General features: G+C 38.7%; 4 protein-coding genes across 7 annotated transcripts in view; 1 reads left to right on the forward strand and 3 right to left on the reverse strand.

Moving 5' to 3' along the window:
* rbp7a (retinol binding protein 7a, cellular) overlaps positions 1 to 213 on the reverse strand; it is a 1599-nt gene extending 1386 nt beyond the window's left edge. Inside the window, exon 1 of the mRNA XM_068597498.1 lies at positions 1 to 213. This exon is cut by the window's left edge and continues 87 nt beyond it. The gene's annotated coding sequence lies outside the window, so the exon portion shown is untranslated.
* Positions 214 to 998: 785 nt separating this feature from the next.
* Positions 999 to 5126, reverse strand: nmnat1 (nicotinamide nucleotide adenylyltransferase 1). Its single transcript, XM_068597497.1, has 5 exons — positions 5117 to 5126; positions 4790 to 4909; positions 4075 to 4258; positions 3045 to 3172; positions 999 to 2320 (listed from the first exon to the last, which is right to left on the reverse strand). The coding sequence occupies exons 2-5, from the start codon at positions 4902 to 4904 to the stop codon at positions 1920 to 1922; spliced, it is 828 nt and encodes a 275-aa protein (XP_068453598.1). The 5' UTR covers positions 4905 to 4909; positions 5117 to 5126; the 3' UTR covers positions 999 to 1919.
* Positions 5127 to 5286: 160 nt separating this feature from the next.
* lzic (leucine zipper and CTNNBIP1 domain containing) lies at positions 5287 to 8543 on the forward strand. Its single transcript, XM_068597714.1, has 7 exons — positions 5287 to 5462; positions 5715 to 5840; positions 5945 to 6080; positions 6285 to 6383; positions 6509 to 6604; positions 6837 to 6918; positions 7370 to 8543. Exons 2-7 carry the CDS (start codon positions 5740 to 5742, stop codon positions 7423 to 7425), a joined length of 570 nt encoding a protein of 189 aa, XP_068453815.1. The 5' UTR covers positions 5287 to 5462; positions 5715 to 5739; the 3' UTR covers positions 7426 to 8543.
* Positions 8544 to 8683: 140 nt separating this feature from the next.
* The window catches only part of clstn1 (calsyntenin 1), a 57220-nt gene continuing 53170 nt past the window's right edge, over positions 8684 to 12733 (reverse strand). For all 4 annotated transcript variants that reach the window (XM_068596871.1, XM_068596869.1, XM_068596870.1 and 1 more), the window contains one exon: positions 8684 to 12035. In XM_068596871.1, the coding sequence (XP_068452972.1) occupies positions 11841 to 12035 (195 nt within the window). In that variant the 3' untranslated portion in view covers positions 8684 to 11840. The remainder of the gene's footprint in view (positions 12036 to 12733) is intronic.

Here is a 12733-nt window from a genome sequence, read left to right on the forward strand (position 1 = left end):
TTTGTTCTTCCTTCTGAGCTGTGTGTGTGGGAATAAAATATGATCCTCACGCTGCTGGGCTGATGAGTTCTGAAAAGACTCTGTTTTATGAAAGACCAGGTGTATAAAGGTACGTGTCCCTACATTTCATTTGCTGCCACCTAAGGAACTCGTGAGAAAGAGGGAGGAGTCTCAGGGTGTAAAAGGAAGGCCAGACATGTTAGACTGGTCTCACCACTCCCTAAAATACTTCACAATTGGCATGGCATTGCACAATAGTTGTTGTGCACGTTAAAATACACACACATGTTGACCTTTATATATGGATGGTCTAATTATTTGCTTAATTTTTTATCCTTCTTATATATTATTGATATTTATTGGTATTTTCATCATTTATGCCATCACATTACAATAGTTGTTATTGCAACTCAAAAGCTTTCTGTGATAAAAACGTTATCTATAAACAAGATAATAACTCTCTCTCACTCTGGCAGCTATAAAGAAGCATAACTCTGAAATACTTCATATTTCTTTTCAAATGAAAATGGTTTCCTCTATATTTTTCTGTTTAAGACAGGACCTATTCTTCTGTTGAGACAATCTGACTTAAACCTCCTTGGATCAATCAAAACGACACACCTAATTGTGCAATGGGGAAAGATGACTGCAGCATGACAGGAATTGACGCACCTCCTGATTAGAGAAGATAAAACACATGACTCTTGTCTACACATTAACGTGTTTTTTCTTTCGTTACTTCAACTAAAAAGCAAACAAAAGCTTTGGTGCAATGTGGAAAAACAAGGTGGTTTCCAAAAACCGAAACCCATCTAAGCACACGTTAAACATGTGCATAAATGAAGTCATGGGTAACCGATGTGGAAATTAACTGTTTGATAAGATAAGCACAACTCAGTGACGTAATAAGAACCAACTAACTCTCAACCCAGTTAACAGTCACTTTGCTTTTTAAATTTTTAATTCTAGATTCATTTAATGCAATCTAATACCACAACTTTCATTTCAACACACTACTATCAGTCTTTAGTCAGCAGGATTTGGTTATTTCAGCGATTCTCTTCTATCAGTGAGGATTACCTGAAACATAAGTTTATTGACTATTTTCTTTTTAGACTCTAATTCTTAATGCAAAATGCTACCTTTGGAAATGTTATTGATGTCTTAACTGATTTTACAATGTGGAAATAAATACATATTGTCATCAGTGCAAAGTATTGCTCATCTTGTGTGTTGTGTTTGATCAATACATTTATGTAGTTTACTCTAACAACATCTCTGAAAACTGTAGTAAAGTTTTAAATTATGTCTTTAACTTTGCAAAAGATCTGAGGCTGCTCATCTGTCTGGACGTGTGGCCTGTGTGAAGTATTTTGACACAATGAGCCGTGTATTCAAAATCGCGCTTCAGTAAATGTAAAACAATTGTAATAATTAAACATCTTGAAAGTATATTGTCTGCATGTACATGTCTTGCTCTTGTTACAAACACGTGAAAATAGTAGGAGTATACTGGAGCATTGTCGTAACATGGGTAAAAGACTAAAATGTATTTGTTCCTCCTCGTATTTCATGAAATACCAGACTAACTATTATACATAGGCTGACTATTTCAAACAAAATGTAAATCTATAATTCAATAACCACACAGCAGTAGCAATGACATTTAGATGACCTCCCAGCCAGTTGCTCAATTATTCAGTTGTTTTATATTGTACTTTCTCACACACACACACACACACACACACACACACACACACACACACACACACACACACACACACACACACACACACACACACACACACACACACACACTCTCTTCTTAAAAAACACACCCATCACTAGAAACGTCCGTTCTGCACAGTGGGCTTTGATGTGAAAAGCTGACATCTCTGTTTTTACAGCAGTGAACGTCCTCAGCTACTGGAGGCGCCTGAGTATCTCAGAAGAGGCGCCAGAACGACATCTGCATTTTTCTGCTCGCTCTCCGCGCTGTAGAGCCCGTGCTCTTGTGTGTAATTAACCACGTTGTCTGGCAGCAGGTACCTGACGCTCCGACCTCGACGCAGTGACTGGCGCACATGAGTGGCAGAGATCTCGTTGGTCACCCATTCATGGACCACGTGGATGTTCTTGCGATACTTCCACAGCATGTCGGATTTGTGGATGAACTTGTTGGGGTCACTGCCACTGCGGGTGATGCAAACCAAACCGTAGAAGCCCACAATCTCAGCAATGTCCTCCTGCTTCCACAGGTTAGGTACTCCAAAGGACTCGAGGACATCCGCCCCACACAGCAACATTAGATGAGGGCCATCTGAGCGTGAAGAAATAATCTTATTTTATTTGTGTATCTTAACAAAAAATACTGAGTCATTTCAAGGAAAGAGAAGAAAGAAAACAATAAAAGCAAAAGAAAATGCACAAAGGTGAAAGTGAGATCATAAAACTAGTGATTAGATGATCAAACAGGATATTCAAAATTGAAGTCAAGAAATATATACATCCATATTAAGTATTTATAAAGGCTTTTTTACAAAATAATTATATATCAAGAGACATTATAGATGGGAGTCTGTCTCATATCAGATTGTTGTTAACTTTAGTTTAGTTATGTGATTTACAGTTTTGTAACCCATCAGTGCTCTGCAGACTCCTTTAAAATCATATCTACATAAATTAAGTATCAATAGTAGTTACGACTAAGAACAGAATGCACTTCTCCTGCCAATGTGTATAAACCAGAGCAGTCCAGCCACATACGAGACATTCACACGATTTAAACTTGTCAGGGGTGTGAAGAATGTTGCAAAATCAAGTTACACCTCGAGTCTCACACCTCAACTGTCTTTACTATCAGGGGTGTGATTGGGTGTGACCCACCACACACCACCGTGACTTGATACTGTCGCCTCCTGTTATGAGTTAAACTGAATACAATTAAACATGAATACAGTGAAAGCAGGCTCAGACTTGTCTGGAATCAGTCATTGGAAAAGGGAGGAGTTGAAAAGGGCAATACACGATCAAACATGGCCTACCTTTCTTTGTGTGATGAGATAATTCATTCAAATAATTTTCCTCTACACGTCTCTTTTTTACGTAGTTGACCGTGTCCACATCATCATCGTTGCTTTTCTCTGCTGCAAGCAGTTGGTCATAGTGATGCCTTGGACAAAAACAGAAAACATTTAGTATGCAGACAAAACACTGTCGGCCTCTGGGAAATCAAAGAGAAAATAGATGTCCTTTATTCAAAAGTACAATGTATAATTTTGTGATTATGCTTTGCAATTAATGTGTCTCTATTTTACCACATTAAAAGTACATTTTAAATAAAAAAAAATTGTTTGGCCAAAAATTTTCATCTCAAAGTGAGTTGAATCTATTGTATTTAAACAGCCCAATATCACACACAGCATACTATGCCCTCTGTCCTCAGACCCTCAGTTCGGAAAATGTGTCCATTTTTTAAAGTGACAGAAAAATAGTTAAAAAAGACAATTCTTCTAAAATTATATCACTTATTACCATAACGAACAATAATGTCACATATGAAGTTAATGTTTGATTAACTTAACTTTTACATAGATATGCAAGACTGAATTTACAGCAAGATTACTCAATGTATTACATTAACAACTCTGTGGTCCTGAGTAGAACTGCAAGAATTTTGTGCACCGGATGAATCAATTGCATCAACCGCAAGATACAATAGTTAAAACACTATCTATCATTATCTCGAGAATTCATCACTCGTACACTATTTAATTTCATCATTCATCACTTGCACTTAACAACCATATACAATTAAAAGCTGCTGAAGGGGCTGTCATTACTATCTACTGGGGTTATGTTAGAGATTTAATAAATGGAATACCTGAGGTGTAGTCACTGACAAAAACAGATTTAGAGGATAACAGAAAACAGCAAGCAAGGAAAATCTGATTGAGGAAATGGAACTGTCTGACAGGTAGTGTTTTAGATTATGAAGCAGATATCCTTCCACATTTTAGGCGCACAGGTAGCAAAATACTAGGCACTGCCACTCACTAGACATATTAAACTTACCTAATGACTTTGGATGTCTCCACCCACTCTGGCTGTAAGCTTTCCCAGGAGTCTACTGTGATCCAGTCTGAGTTCTCTGTGGACAATCTGGCCATCTCCAGACGATGGAAGGCCTCAATCAAACCCTTCTTCTTATAGCCATCACCCACCGGAGAAATGATGCCTTTCACCACCCTGTACTGACCTGAGACAAGTAGTGTGAACAGATAGTTTATATTAATGGCACAGCAGATACGGTAAACTCTTAGTTTGCGCAAATGATTAAAAATTCATACGATGATAACACTATGATGAAAAAGAGTTTCTTCACTCAAATTGACTCAATGCTGTAATTTTGCATTTTCTGCTACTTGTTACATCTAATAAACTGTCAACCAGTATGTGAAATAATTGTAAATTCTAAATCCACACATTTAAGTATCAGTAATAATAATCTGATAATATACATGATTCTGCTGTATAATGAGTATTTTCCCTGAGATACATTAACTACATGCTGCTGCACAGAATGATGTACTTACGACTATCAATGAATGCAGGACGTAATATAATGAATGTATTGGTGTATTTATACATTATCGCATTGTTACATTTGCGTGAGTAAAGACTCTGAATACCACTCGTGCTCCACTCCAGTCTTCCTCCAAAACGGATATCGAGCCATGTGCATCAGCCTCAACTACTTCAGAAAGGTTGAATTTTAATTTCACTCAACCTGTATCCTCCAGATGATCTCGAGCCAGTTCAAACATCCTCAAGTGCATGTTGGTGATGGGGTTGAAGGACCCACAGGACAGCAGGACGACTTTGGTTGTCGTGTGACCGTCCATGACTCCTACAACAGAACATATGCAGAAGAAAGCAAAGACTAAAGTCAGGTGTCAAATATCCCTCTGACCTTTGAAGAGAAGCTCTGTATTCGCTCCAGAGAGTGAATGACTATGTGATAGTAGTTACACGAGTTAAGAAAATAAAAAACTAAAGAAAAGAAAGATAAATCATGGAAATATTATATTACACTACTAGGAGAAACTTCTGCTACCTGCTCTTGAATTGGGTACTTCCTGTATAGACGTGATATCGGACATCTGATTGGACGAGCCAACTAGGAAAAGATATGATTGGACAGAACCAACCAGGGAAACATTTGATTGGACGTAACCAACCCGGAAGCAGAGAGTCAGAGCCGCACCCACACGCCTGCGCTACGTTCACGATCACAAACACACGTCCACGAACGCGTCCTCGACAAATATCATATATGGTGGAACCGGTCTTAGAAATAACTGGTTTTTAACGGCATTGTATGATACGGCTATTTTAACTCGTCAAGCTGGTTCAAATATCATCGGACACCTGGTTTACAACTGTAAACAAAGAGAGTCCCGGTGAGACGTTTTCTTTTAGCATGCGAGCTAGCTCTCCTGCTCACTAAATAACTTTGTTGTCAGTTCGATAGAAGTTTACAGACTATTACAGAAAGTTAATTCGTCCACAGTTTGATGATATAATTGATGTCGCACTAAATGTAGAATGGTGTTGTTGGACGACGCCCTTCTGATGAAGTATGCCAGGATAATGTCTCGTGAGATTCCTGTTTGTTGACTGTTTTATTGATTTGATTTTTGCTTTCTCTAAAGGCTGGAAACTAAATTGGAACTAAGCATGGCCTCTCGGGGGAAATCAGAAACTGGGAAATTAAGGCAAAATATGGAAGAGCAACTTGACAGACTGATGCAGCAGCTTCAGGATCTGGAGGAATGCAGGTGCACACAGGCTCTCTAATGAATTACCAAATTAGACTTCCAGGTGATAATACTTCTACACAGTGGTCCTGTTGTTGGTTTCTCATCCTCTTTGGGTTTTCTAGAGAGGAGCTGGACGAGGAAGAGTATGAGGAGACAAAGAAAGAAACCCTGGAACAGTTGAGTGAATTCAACGACTCCCTGAAGAAGATCATGACGGGAGACATGACACTTGTGGATGAGCTCAGTGGAATGCAGCTGGTATGGACAATTACTAGATGATGTGCAGCTACTGTGTATTTAGGGTGACTGGAAGAGGGTAAAGCATATATTCTATTTTTAAATGGTGTCATGTTATTGCACTGTTTATTTGTTTATTGTTAAGCATTTTTCACCATGTCAAATTCCTTCTATGTGTAACGTACTTGGTAATAAACACTTCTGATTCTCATTCTGATCCATCAGGCAACCCAGGCGGCCATCAGTCAAGCTTTCAAAACGCCGGAGGTGATCCGACTTTTTGCTAAGAAGCAGCCGGGACAGCTGAGAACCAGACTAGCAGAGGTGTGCACCACAATGTCCAGGACGTGATCTTATTTGTTTCATGCAGTCGTTCTCCTTTGCGCTCATCTGTGTGTTGCTTGGCCTGAAACAAAAAAAATCCAACTAGTGTGTGATATTCTATGCAGATGGACCGAGATGTTATCGTGGGTAAACTGTCGCGGGATGTGTACACGCAGCAGAAAATGGAAATCCTCACAGCCCTGAGGAAACTGGGAGAGAAGGTGAGGGACGCTCACGGCAGAGATGTCCTGTTCTTCCACTGGTTCGTTGGTGACTCAGAGGCTCGTGCTCATGAGTCCACGCAACTTATTTTAGTGCGCCTGCATGAGGCTGACGGACCAGTTACTGCAACACGCCTAAAGCTCACTTCAGAAGAAGCTTTTACCTTTTTAAACATAATTTTCTGATCCAAGCTTGAGTGAATGCATTGTTTTTGTTTCTCTTTGTGGACAGCTCCCATCAGAGGACGAGACTTATCTCTCTGAAAATGCCACAGCTACTCTGAGCCAGTTTGAAAAAGTGACTGCAAACTTGGGTGAGAATAAACATGTGATTTCACTGATACATTTTATGTTCACATTATAACTTAAAACACTCATAGTATACACACACACGTGTGTGTGTGTGTGTGTGTGTGTGTGTGTGTGTGTGTGTGTGTGTGTGTGTGTGTGTGTGTGTGTGTGTGTGTGTGTGTGTGTGTGTTCTTTGTAATTATAATTTTGTTTTCCGTTTTATTCCTCCCTGAAGTGCTACTTTTATACAATGTCTTCTATTTCATTTCCCATTTATTGTTTGTATTCAATTCTGATTAAAATATTTGTAATATCCGTTTAGAAGTTTTCTTTGTGTGTTGTGTGACAAAAGCTGCAACCACATTTCAGTGTGCGATCCTGTATTCAACCCTTGAATCCTTGAACATGTTTAATCCTGGTAATAAAGTTGCTGTTGGATATTCACATTTAACCTTGTCTTTCATTCTCTTTCAGGCTCTGAAGACAAAATTCTGGCTTTAGCTAGCTCTGGTGTGAAAACCAAGGCATAGCAATTCTACTAAATGTTAATTTTGACTCTGTGTCTTAAATACTACCAGGAAAGAAATGTGCCAATTGACCATTGCGTTTGTAAATAATCAGTGCACTTCCTGGTGTTGCTGTAGATACTAACACTGTTTACCTGTATTTTTTTGTTTTGTTATAGCTCTCAGCTTTTGCAAATGTCTTTTATTTATCCAGTGGCTTGTGAAATTGTATCATAGGTACGAGCATGTGATTTTTGGAATATGAAGACATGGACATGAATGTAAAAGATAGTCCAAGAGAAATACTGTTGTGATTGTGCTGTATTTCTGATTGGGTTGCTGTCTATCGGGCGTAAAACTAAAAAGAAAATCATTGTTGTTGTTTAAAGATATCAAATATTCAAGATGTCTTTTTTTCAACTAAACTCTGCTGTTTACAGAGATTTGTACATTATGAGAACTTTGAAGTCACCATAGCGCACTACAAAGACAGCAACTCTAGTATGTAAATGTCTTTGATTTGACAACACTAGCAAGATTAGATATTGACATCGCGCAGCAGTATCAAGTCACAGCTCTATGGCAGGAACAGATGGAAAAACAAATTATAAACATGACTGTGGCCTCTTCAGATTGAAACATGTCGGTCAAAACTCTTTGCATTGCATTTGTCAGTATTGGGACTGAAACAATGAGAAACAATCTTTGACTGAAACAATTTGATCACATGAGTTGTTTCTCCAGTTTGCTTGTAATGTGATTAGAAATCCACCGGGTGGATCAGTTTCTGTCTGTTAAACATTTCCGAGGGTCCTGTAATTGTTTCAGCAGCCATTTCGTGAGCGTGATCCAGTTTGATTAATATTGTGCAAAGATGTTCAATAGCCAAATAACACAAGGTCACTTTACAGGACCAGATGTGGTGCCCTCACGCTGGAGCATGAAGGTTCAGGGTCACAGAATAAATGATAAAAAACTCTTCAACCACTAGAATGAGTGATTGAGCCGTTTTAAAGAAAATACTGGAGGTCTGAATATGATGAAGAAATGAAATTCAGCTTCCAAGTTTTGTTTCTTTGAATGTGAATAAAAAATTAAAAGATCAATTAGATGTGTTCATTTGTAACTGTTTCACCTTTTACTTTTGGGAATCATATGAAAGTTTTCACCACCAGAGGGCGCCAATCCTCCACATTTAAAATACTTTCAGTAACACTGCCCAAGGTCCACTGGTGATGCATTTACAGTGTGGCGATTGAATAAAAACAAGAGCAGACTCAAGTTATACCCCATCTCGTCATCCTTTATTTTGTTTATGAGCAAGCATCAACTTCACTACAATTTGCCTTTGAATTGGTAGAAAAGTGAGAGCAGCTCCAACAAGCACAAAGGAAGCATTCAACCGTTCTGAAAACATCGTCACCTTCGGTTTTGAGCACATTTTAAAAGAAAAGAAAAAAATATATATCTGGAGTGTTGTGGACGTGTGAAACAGACATTCTGAGAATCAGTAGTGTGTCACGTCTCCTGTCTCACAACACCACATGGAACGTACACAAACTTGTGGTTCATGCAAATTAAATTCCCCTTAAATCTTAGTGTTATTACAGTATGGCTGCATTTCAGTTTGTTAGGCAGTGACATTCAATTCAACCAACTTGCACTGAGCTTGGGGGCTGATCAGAAAGCATTAAGCCCAGAAAACTGGAGGTGGTAGAGTCACAGTGGAAACTCGACTCGTGGTTGAGTGTGCATGTGTCAATGACCCATGGTATTGTACTTTAAAATTGCAGATGAAATGTGGACATTAAGTGTTTGACGTCATGAAACGGAGAATTTCGACAGGCTTATACTCTGGTTTTTGTGAATTTCATGCTGCCCTCAAAATCATTTCTCAACAACTCAGGCAATAGGACGCTGTTCAAAATTACCTTCCACTATACACAAATAGGTTAACAGTATACCCAAGTATGCTGCCAAAGCAATTTCATAATGTACTGTACATCTTCTTAAAGGTGTATCCGTCAATGATTTAGTACAATATCTATTGAACATACAATATGGATCTACTTCCTCTACACATCAACATGGACACATGACATCTATGTAAAACGTTTTTTCACTTTTAATAAAACTAGCAGTGGAGTACTGTTACAACAAACTGAAACAAGATGTAATCCCCAGCTCTGTAAGAAATCTAGCATTAAACAAATACAAATAAAAAACAAACAAACAAAAAAAATTGCCTCATTAAAAGAGCACAGATGAGTGTTTTTGTTAGACCTGCTAATTGCGCTATGATCGGAAAAAGGCACTCCCATCTCAGCCGGCTCAGACCTGGTCCCCTTTTTTTTTAAAAGTCCAAGTCATCATGGAGGGGAGACTGTTCACTACATTTCCACCACAGACCTTTTTTATAAAGTATACATTAATTGAACCTCAGAAACACAACTGTGCAACTCAAACCCTCAAAAGAAGCCTTGAAAGTGTATTTGAATTCAATTTTGGCCTCAATTTGGCTAAATATGAGACTCAAAACGCCAACATTTCTAATCCCGATATAATGCCACATTCTGTTCACTTGATCCCCCGGATCTGATTTTGCTTGAATTAATCCAGGTTTGCGAAATGTCAACATTTTAACTTGGTACCCAAAAACATGAGACAAACACCAAATAGTTTAGCGTGGAGGTACATCTGTATCTGGCTTTGTGAAAGATATATACAACAGCGATGGACAACAGTGTCTGAGAGGAGATGAAGGTCGGACACATTTTCCCAATCAATTGTATAATAAGCTTTATACTGACACCAGAAGGAAAATAAGTTTACCAAATGTAAACAAATATCTTAGAACAACTCTACAGTACAGTTACATGTACAATAAAATCTAGTGGTCTACGGCAAAAAAATATTTCATTTTAAGAATAAGAAGATTCATCTTCAAACTGTTTTCGTTGTGTAAACTATGCAGTCGTAACCTCAGTTGTAGTTCCTTGTGCTGCGATAAAGACGGTGCATATTCTGCAACTGGAACCAGTTTAAAAATGCATCTAATGTACATCTTTGTTATTATTATTTCATGTTAAATAGCCGTGCCATGGAAAAAGGAACTCGCAATAAAACAATCCTGAAAAGTACTTTCATTTCTTTCCCTCAAGACAATGCCAGCAACTGCACTATTCAACCAGGCTCCACTAAAGCTGTCTGTCACTCTGCTCTCTCAGCAGTGAGCAGGGTTTCTTCCTCCCTACTTTCCACGCAGCAGCAGGGATACGCTTTTAAAGCTGCTGAGGAAATCTCTCTGCTGGTCCAAGTTCACTGGCCGAAACGTTAGGACTCATTTGACCGGCCTCGTGTTTGTACACGAGATGTAGATTTTTGACATTAGCATTTTCTGAGTATCTGAACAAAAAGAAAATCCCTTCTGTACAACAGTGAGATCTAATGGGAATGAAATACACCGACGCCTGGAGTAGAGCATTGTGCAAGCAAAGCAAAGCAATGTATGAAGCTGAAACCATCCACCGGTCCTGCCTACGAGAAAGCAAAGTAATTGATTTTCCTCTTTGCAAAAAAAAAAAAGACAAAATGGACACCACTTTGTCATGGAAACCTGCGCTCAACAGTCTTGGGTTTCTCATCATGAAGCAGACATTTTTTGTACAAGCATGATGAAAAGCTTTTGCAGAAATTTAGCGACATGCTACAGCCTGTGTGACACAAATATTCTACATTACGAACTGCGTCATTTTAGATATTGGACCCCGTTGAGTAGGCCTTCACTAACACATCGACTAATTACATGGTTTCTTTATATTTACAAAATCTTTAAAAAGCAATTAATTTCTCTACACATATGACTTCTCAAATATCCTCATGCACTAAAAGAAAAAAAGAAAAAGAAAATGCAATCTATTTGTTGAAAGCATCGTTTCGTTTCACTGTGGACTACAAGTCGAGAAAACTCAAGTCAAAGCTACACGTGAGATTAGCGGCAAACAATTCCAAAAGCATCACGCAAAGAAATTAGGGGGGAAAAAGTCTCCATTTGAAAAGCTTTATGTCTGAGTGACAACAAAAAGTGCAGGGTTGGCTTCTTCACTCAGTTCAGAACAAATGTAGGCCAAGTTTTCCTGGAAATTAAAATATAATAAATAAAAAAATGAACGGTAAAAATCAGCAACCCGGTGATGACTACACTACACTGAGTACCACCACTAAGATAACGACAGGAAAGCCTTGACCATATATACGCTGGAGGAAATTTAGTTTTGCTTTTTTGTATTTTTTGTTTTGTAGGGGGGCGGGAGTGTGTGTGGAGCAGTGATTATGAGGATCTGAGTGAGTGTGAGTTGGTGATGTGTGTGTGTGTGTGTGTGTCTGTGTGTGTGAGAGCTTGTGTGTAGTGTTATATGTGTGTGTTTGTGTGTGATGTTTTAGTAAGTGAGAGTGGAGTCGTCCCACTCCAGCTGCTGCTGTCTGCTGGCCCCCTGCTGGTCCTCTGGCTCCGCGCCCTCCTCGTCTTCGCTGCTCTCTGACTCAGCGCTCGTGATGTCATCTTCCTCCTCTCCATCCTCGCTCTCCTCCTCCTCTTCCTCCTCCTCCTCGCTGCTGTGCTGGTCCTCGTACGTCTGCATTAGAGACAGAGGGTGAGGTTGTTTGTGACATCTAAACTCCTTCATGCGGATAGCTTTACGTTTGTGACTTTGTATTAAGTAACAACTTGCTTCAAATGTTTTTAAGATTTTTTTTTTTTTTAAGATAAAAAAAGCAATTCTTTAATTCCAAATAGTTGAGCAATCCACTTGTCTCATGGATCATTGTGACTCCCGTTTGGGACTTGGCAACATATCAATAATATAAATGGGTATTGTCTTTCTCTGGTTGTAAAGGCTTTATTCCCAGACTGTTTTATTATTTGCCTTTACCTACTTAGTCATTATGTCCTCTGATGATTATTTATCAAATATTTATTCATGTGAATAACTTGTTAGCAGTCAACCTGACAACATTCTCCCTCTAAAGTATTTGTGACACATAATTTGCTCTATATCGCCCAGCCCTAATAGTTATTAGCAAAGAACAAGATATAAATGAAAACGAGCCCACACATGACTCAAAAAGGTGTGAGTCCGCTGTACAAATATCTATATCCTGCGTACAAACTGACTCATTAGACGTTTGGACTTTTGAAGGGCAAACAGGTTGGTGCTGCTTTATTGGCTTGGGGGGAGCAAAAAAAGCTCCAAATCTCCACAAGATCAGTGCAGAAAAATATTTTAAATATTGATACATACATCTTTTATTTTAATTAGCGGGGTAACACCCA

The sequence above is a fragment of the Clinocottus analis genome, unplaced genomic scaffold (assembly GCF_023055335.1).
Source record: "Clinocottus analis isolate CAN_PGR_092001 unplaced genomic scaffold, fCliAna1.0.p SCAF_4, whole genome shotgun sequence".
NCBI classification, from domain to species: domain Eukaryota; kingdom Metazoa; phylum Chordata; class Actinopteri; order Perciformes; family Cottidae; genus Clinocottus; species Clinocottus analis.

Bases quoted from the DNA above. Each gene is read 5' to 3' on its own strand.
- nmnat1 (XM_068597497.1), bottom strand. From the start codon at position 4,904: ATGGACGGTCACACGACAACCAAAGTCGTCCTGCTGTCCTGTGGGTCC. The intron at 3,173-4,074 runs GTAAGTTTAATA...TTTTTGTCCAAG, and splicing joins GAGACATCCAAAGTCATTAG to GCATCACTATGACCAACTGC. The intron at 2,321-3,044 runs GTAGGCCATGTT...CTTCACGCTCAG, and splicing joins ATCTCATCACACAAAGAAAG to ATGGCCCTCATCTAATGTTG.
- lzic (XM_068597714.1), top strand. From the start codon at position 5,740: ATGGCCTCTCGGGGGAAATCAGAAACTGGGAAATTAAGGCAAAATATG. The intron at 6,081-6,284 runs GTATGGACAATT...CTGATCCATCAG, and splicing joins AGCTCAGTGGAATGCAGCTG to GCAACCCAGGCGGCCATCAG. The intron at 6,919-7,369 runs GTGAGAATAAAC...ATTCTCTTTCAG, and splicing joins AAAAGTGACTGCAAACTTGG to GCTCTGAAGACAAAATTCTG.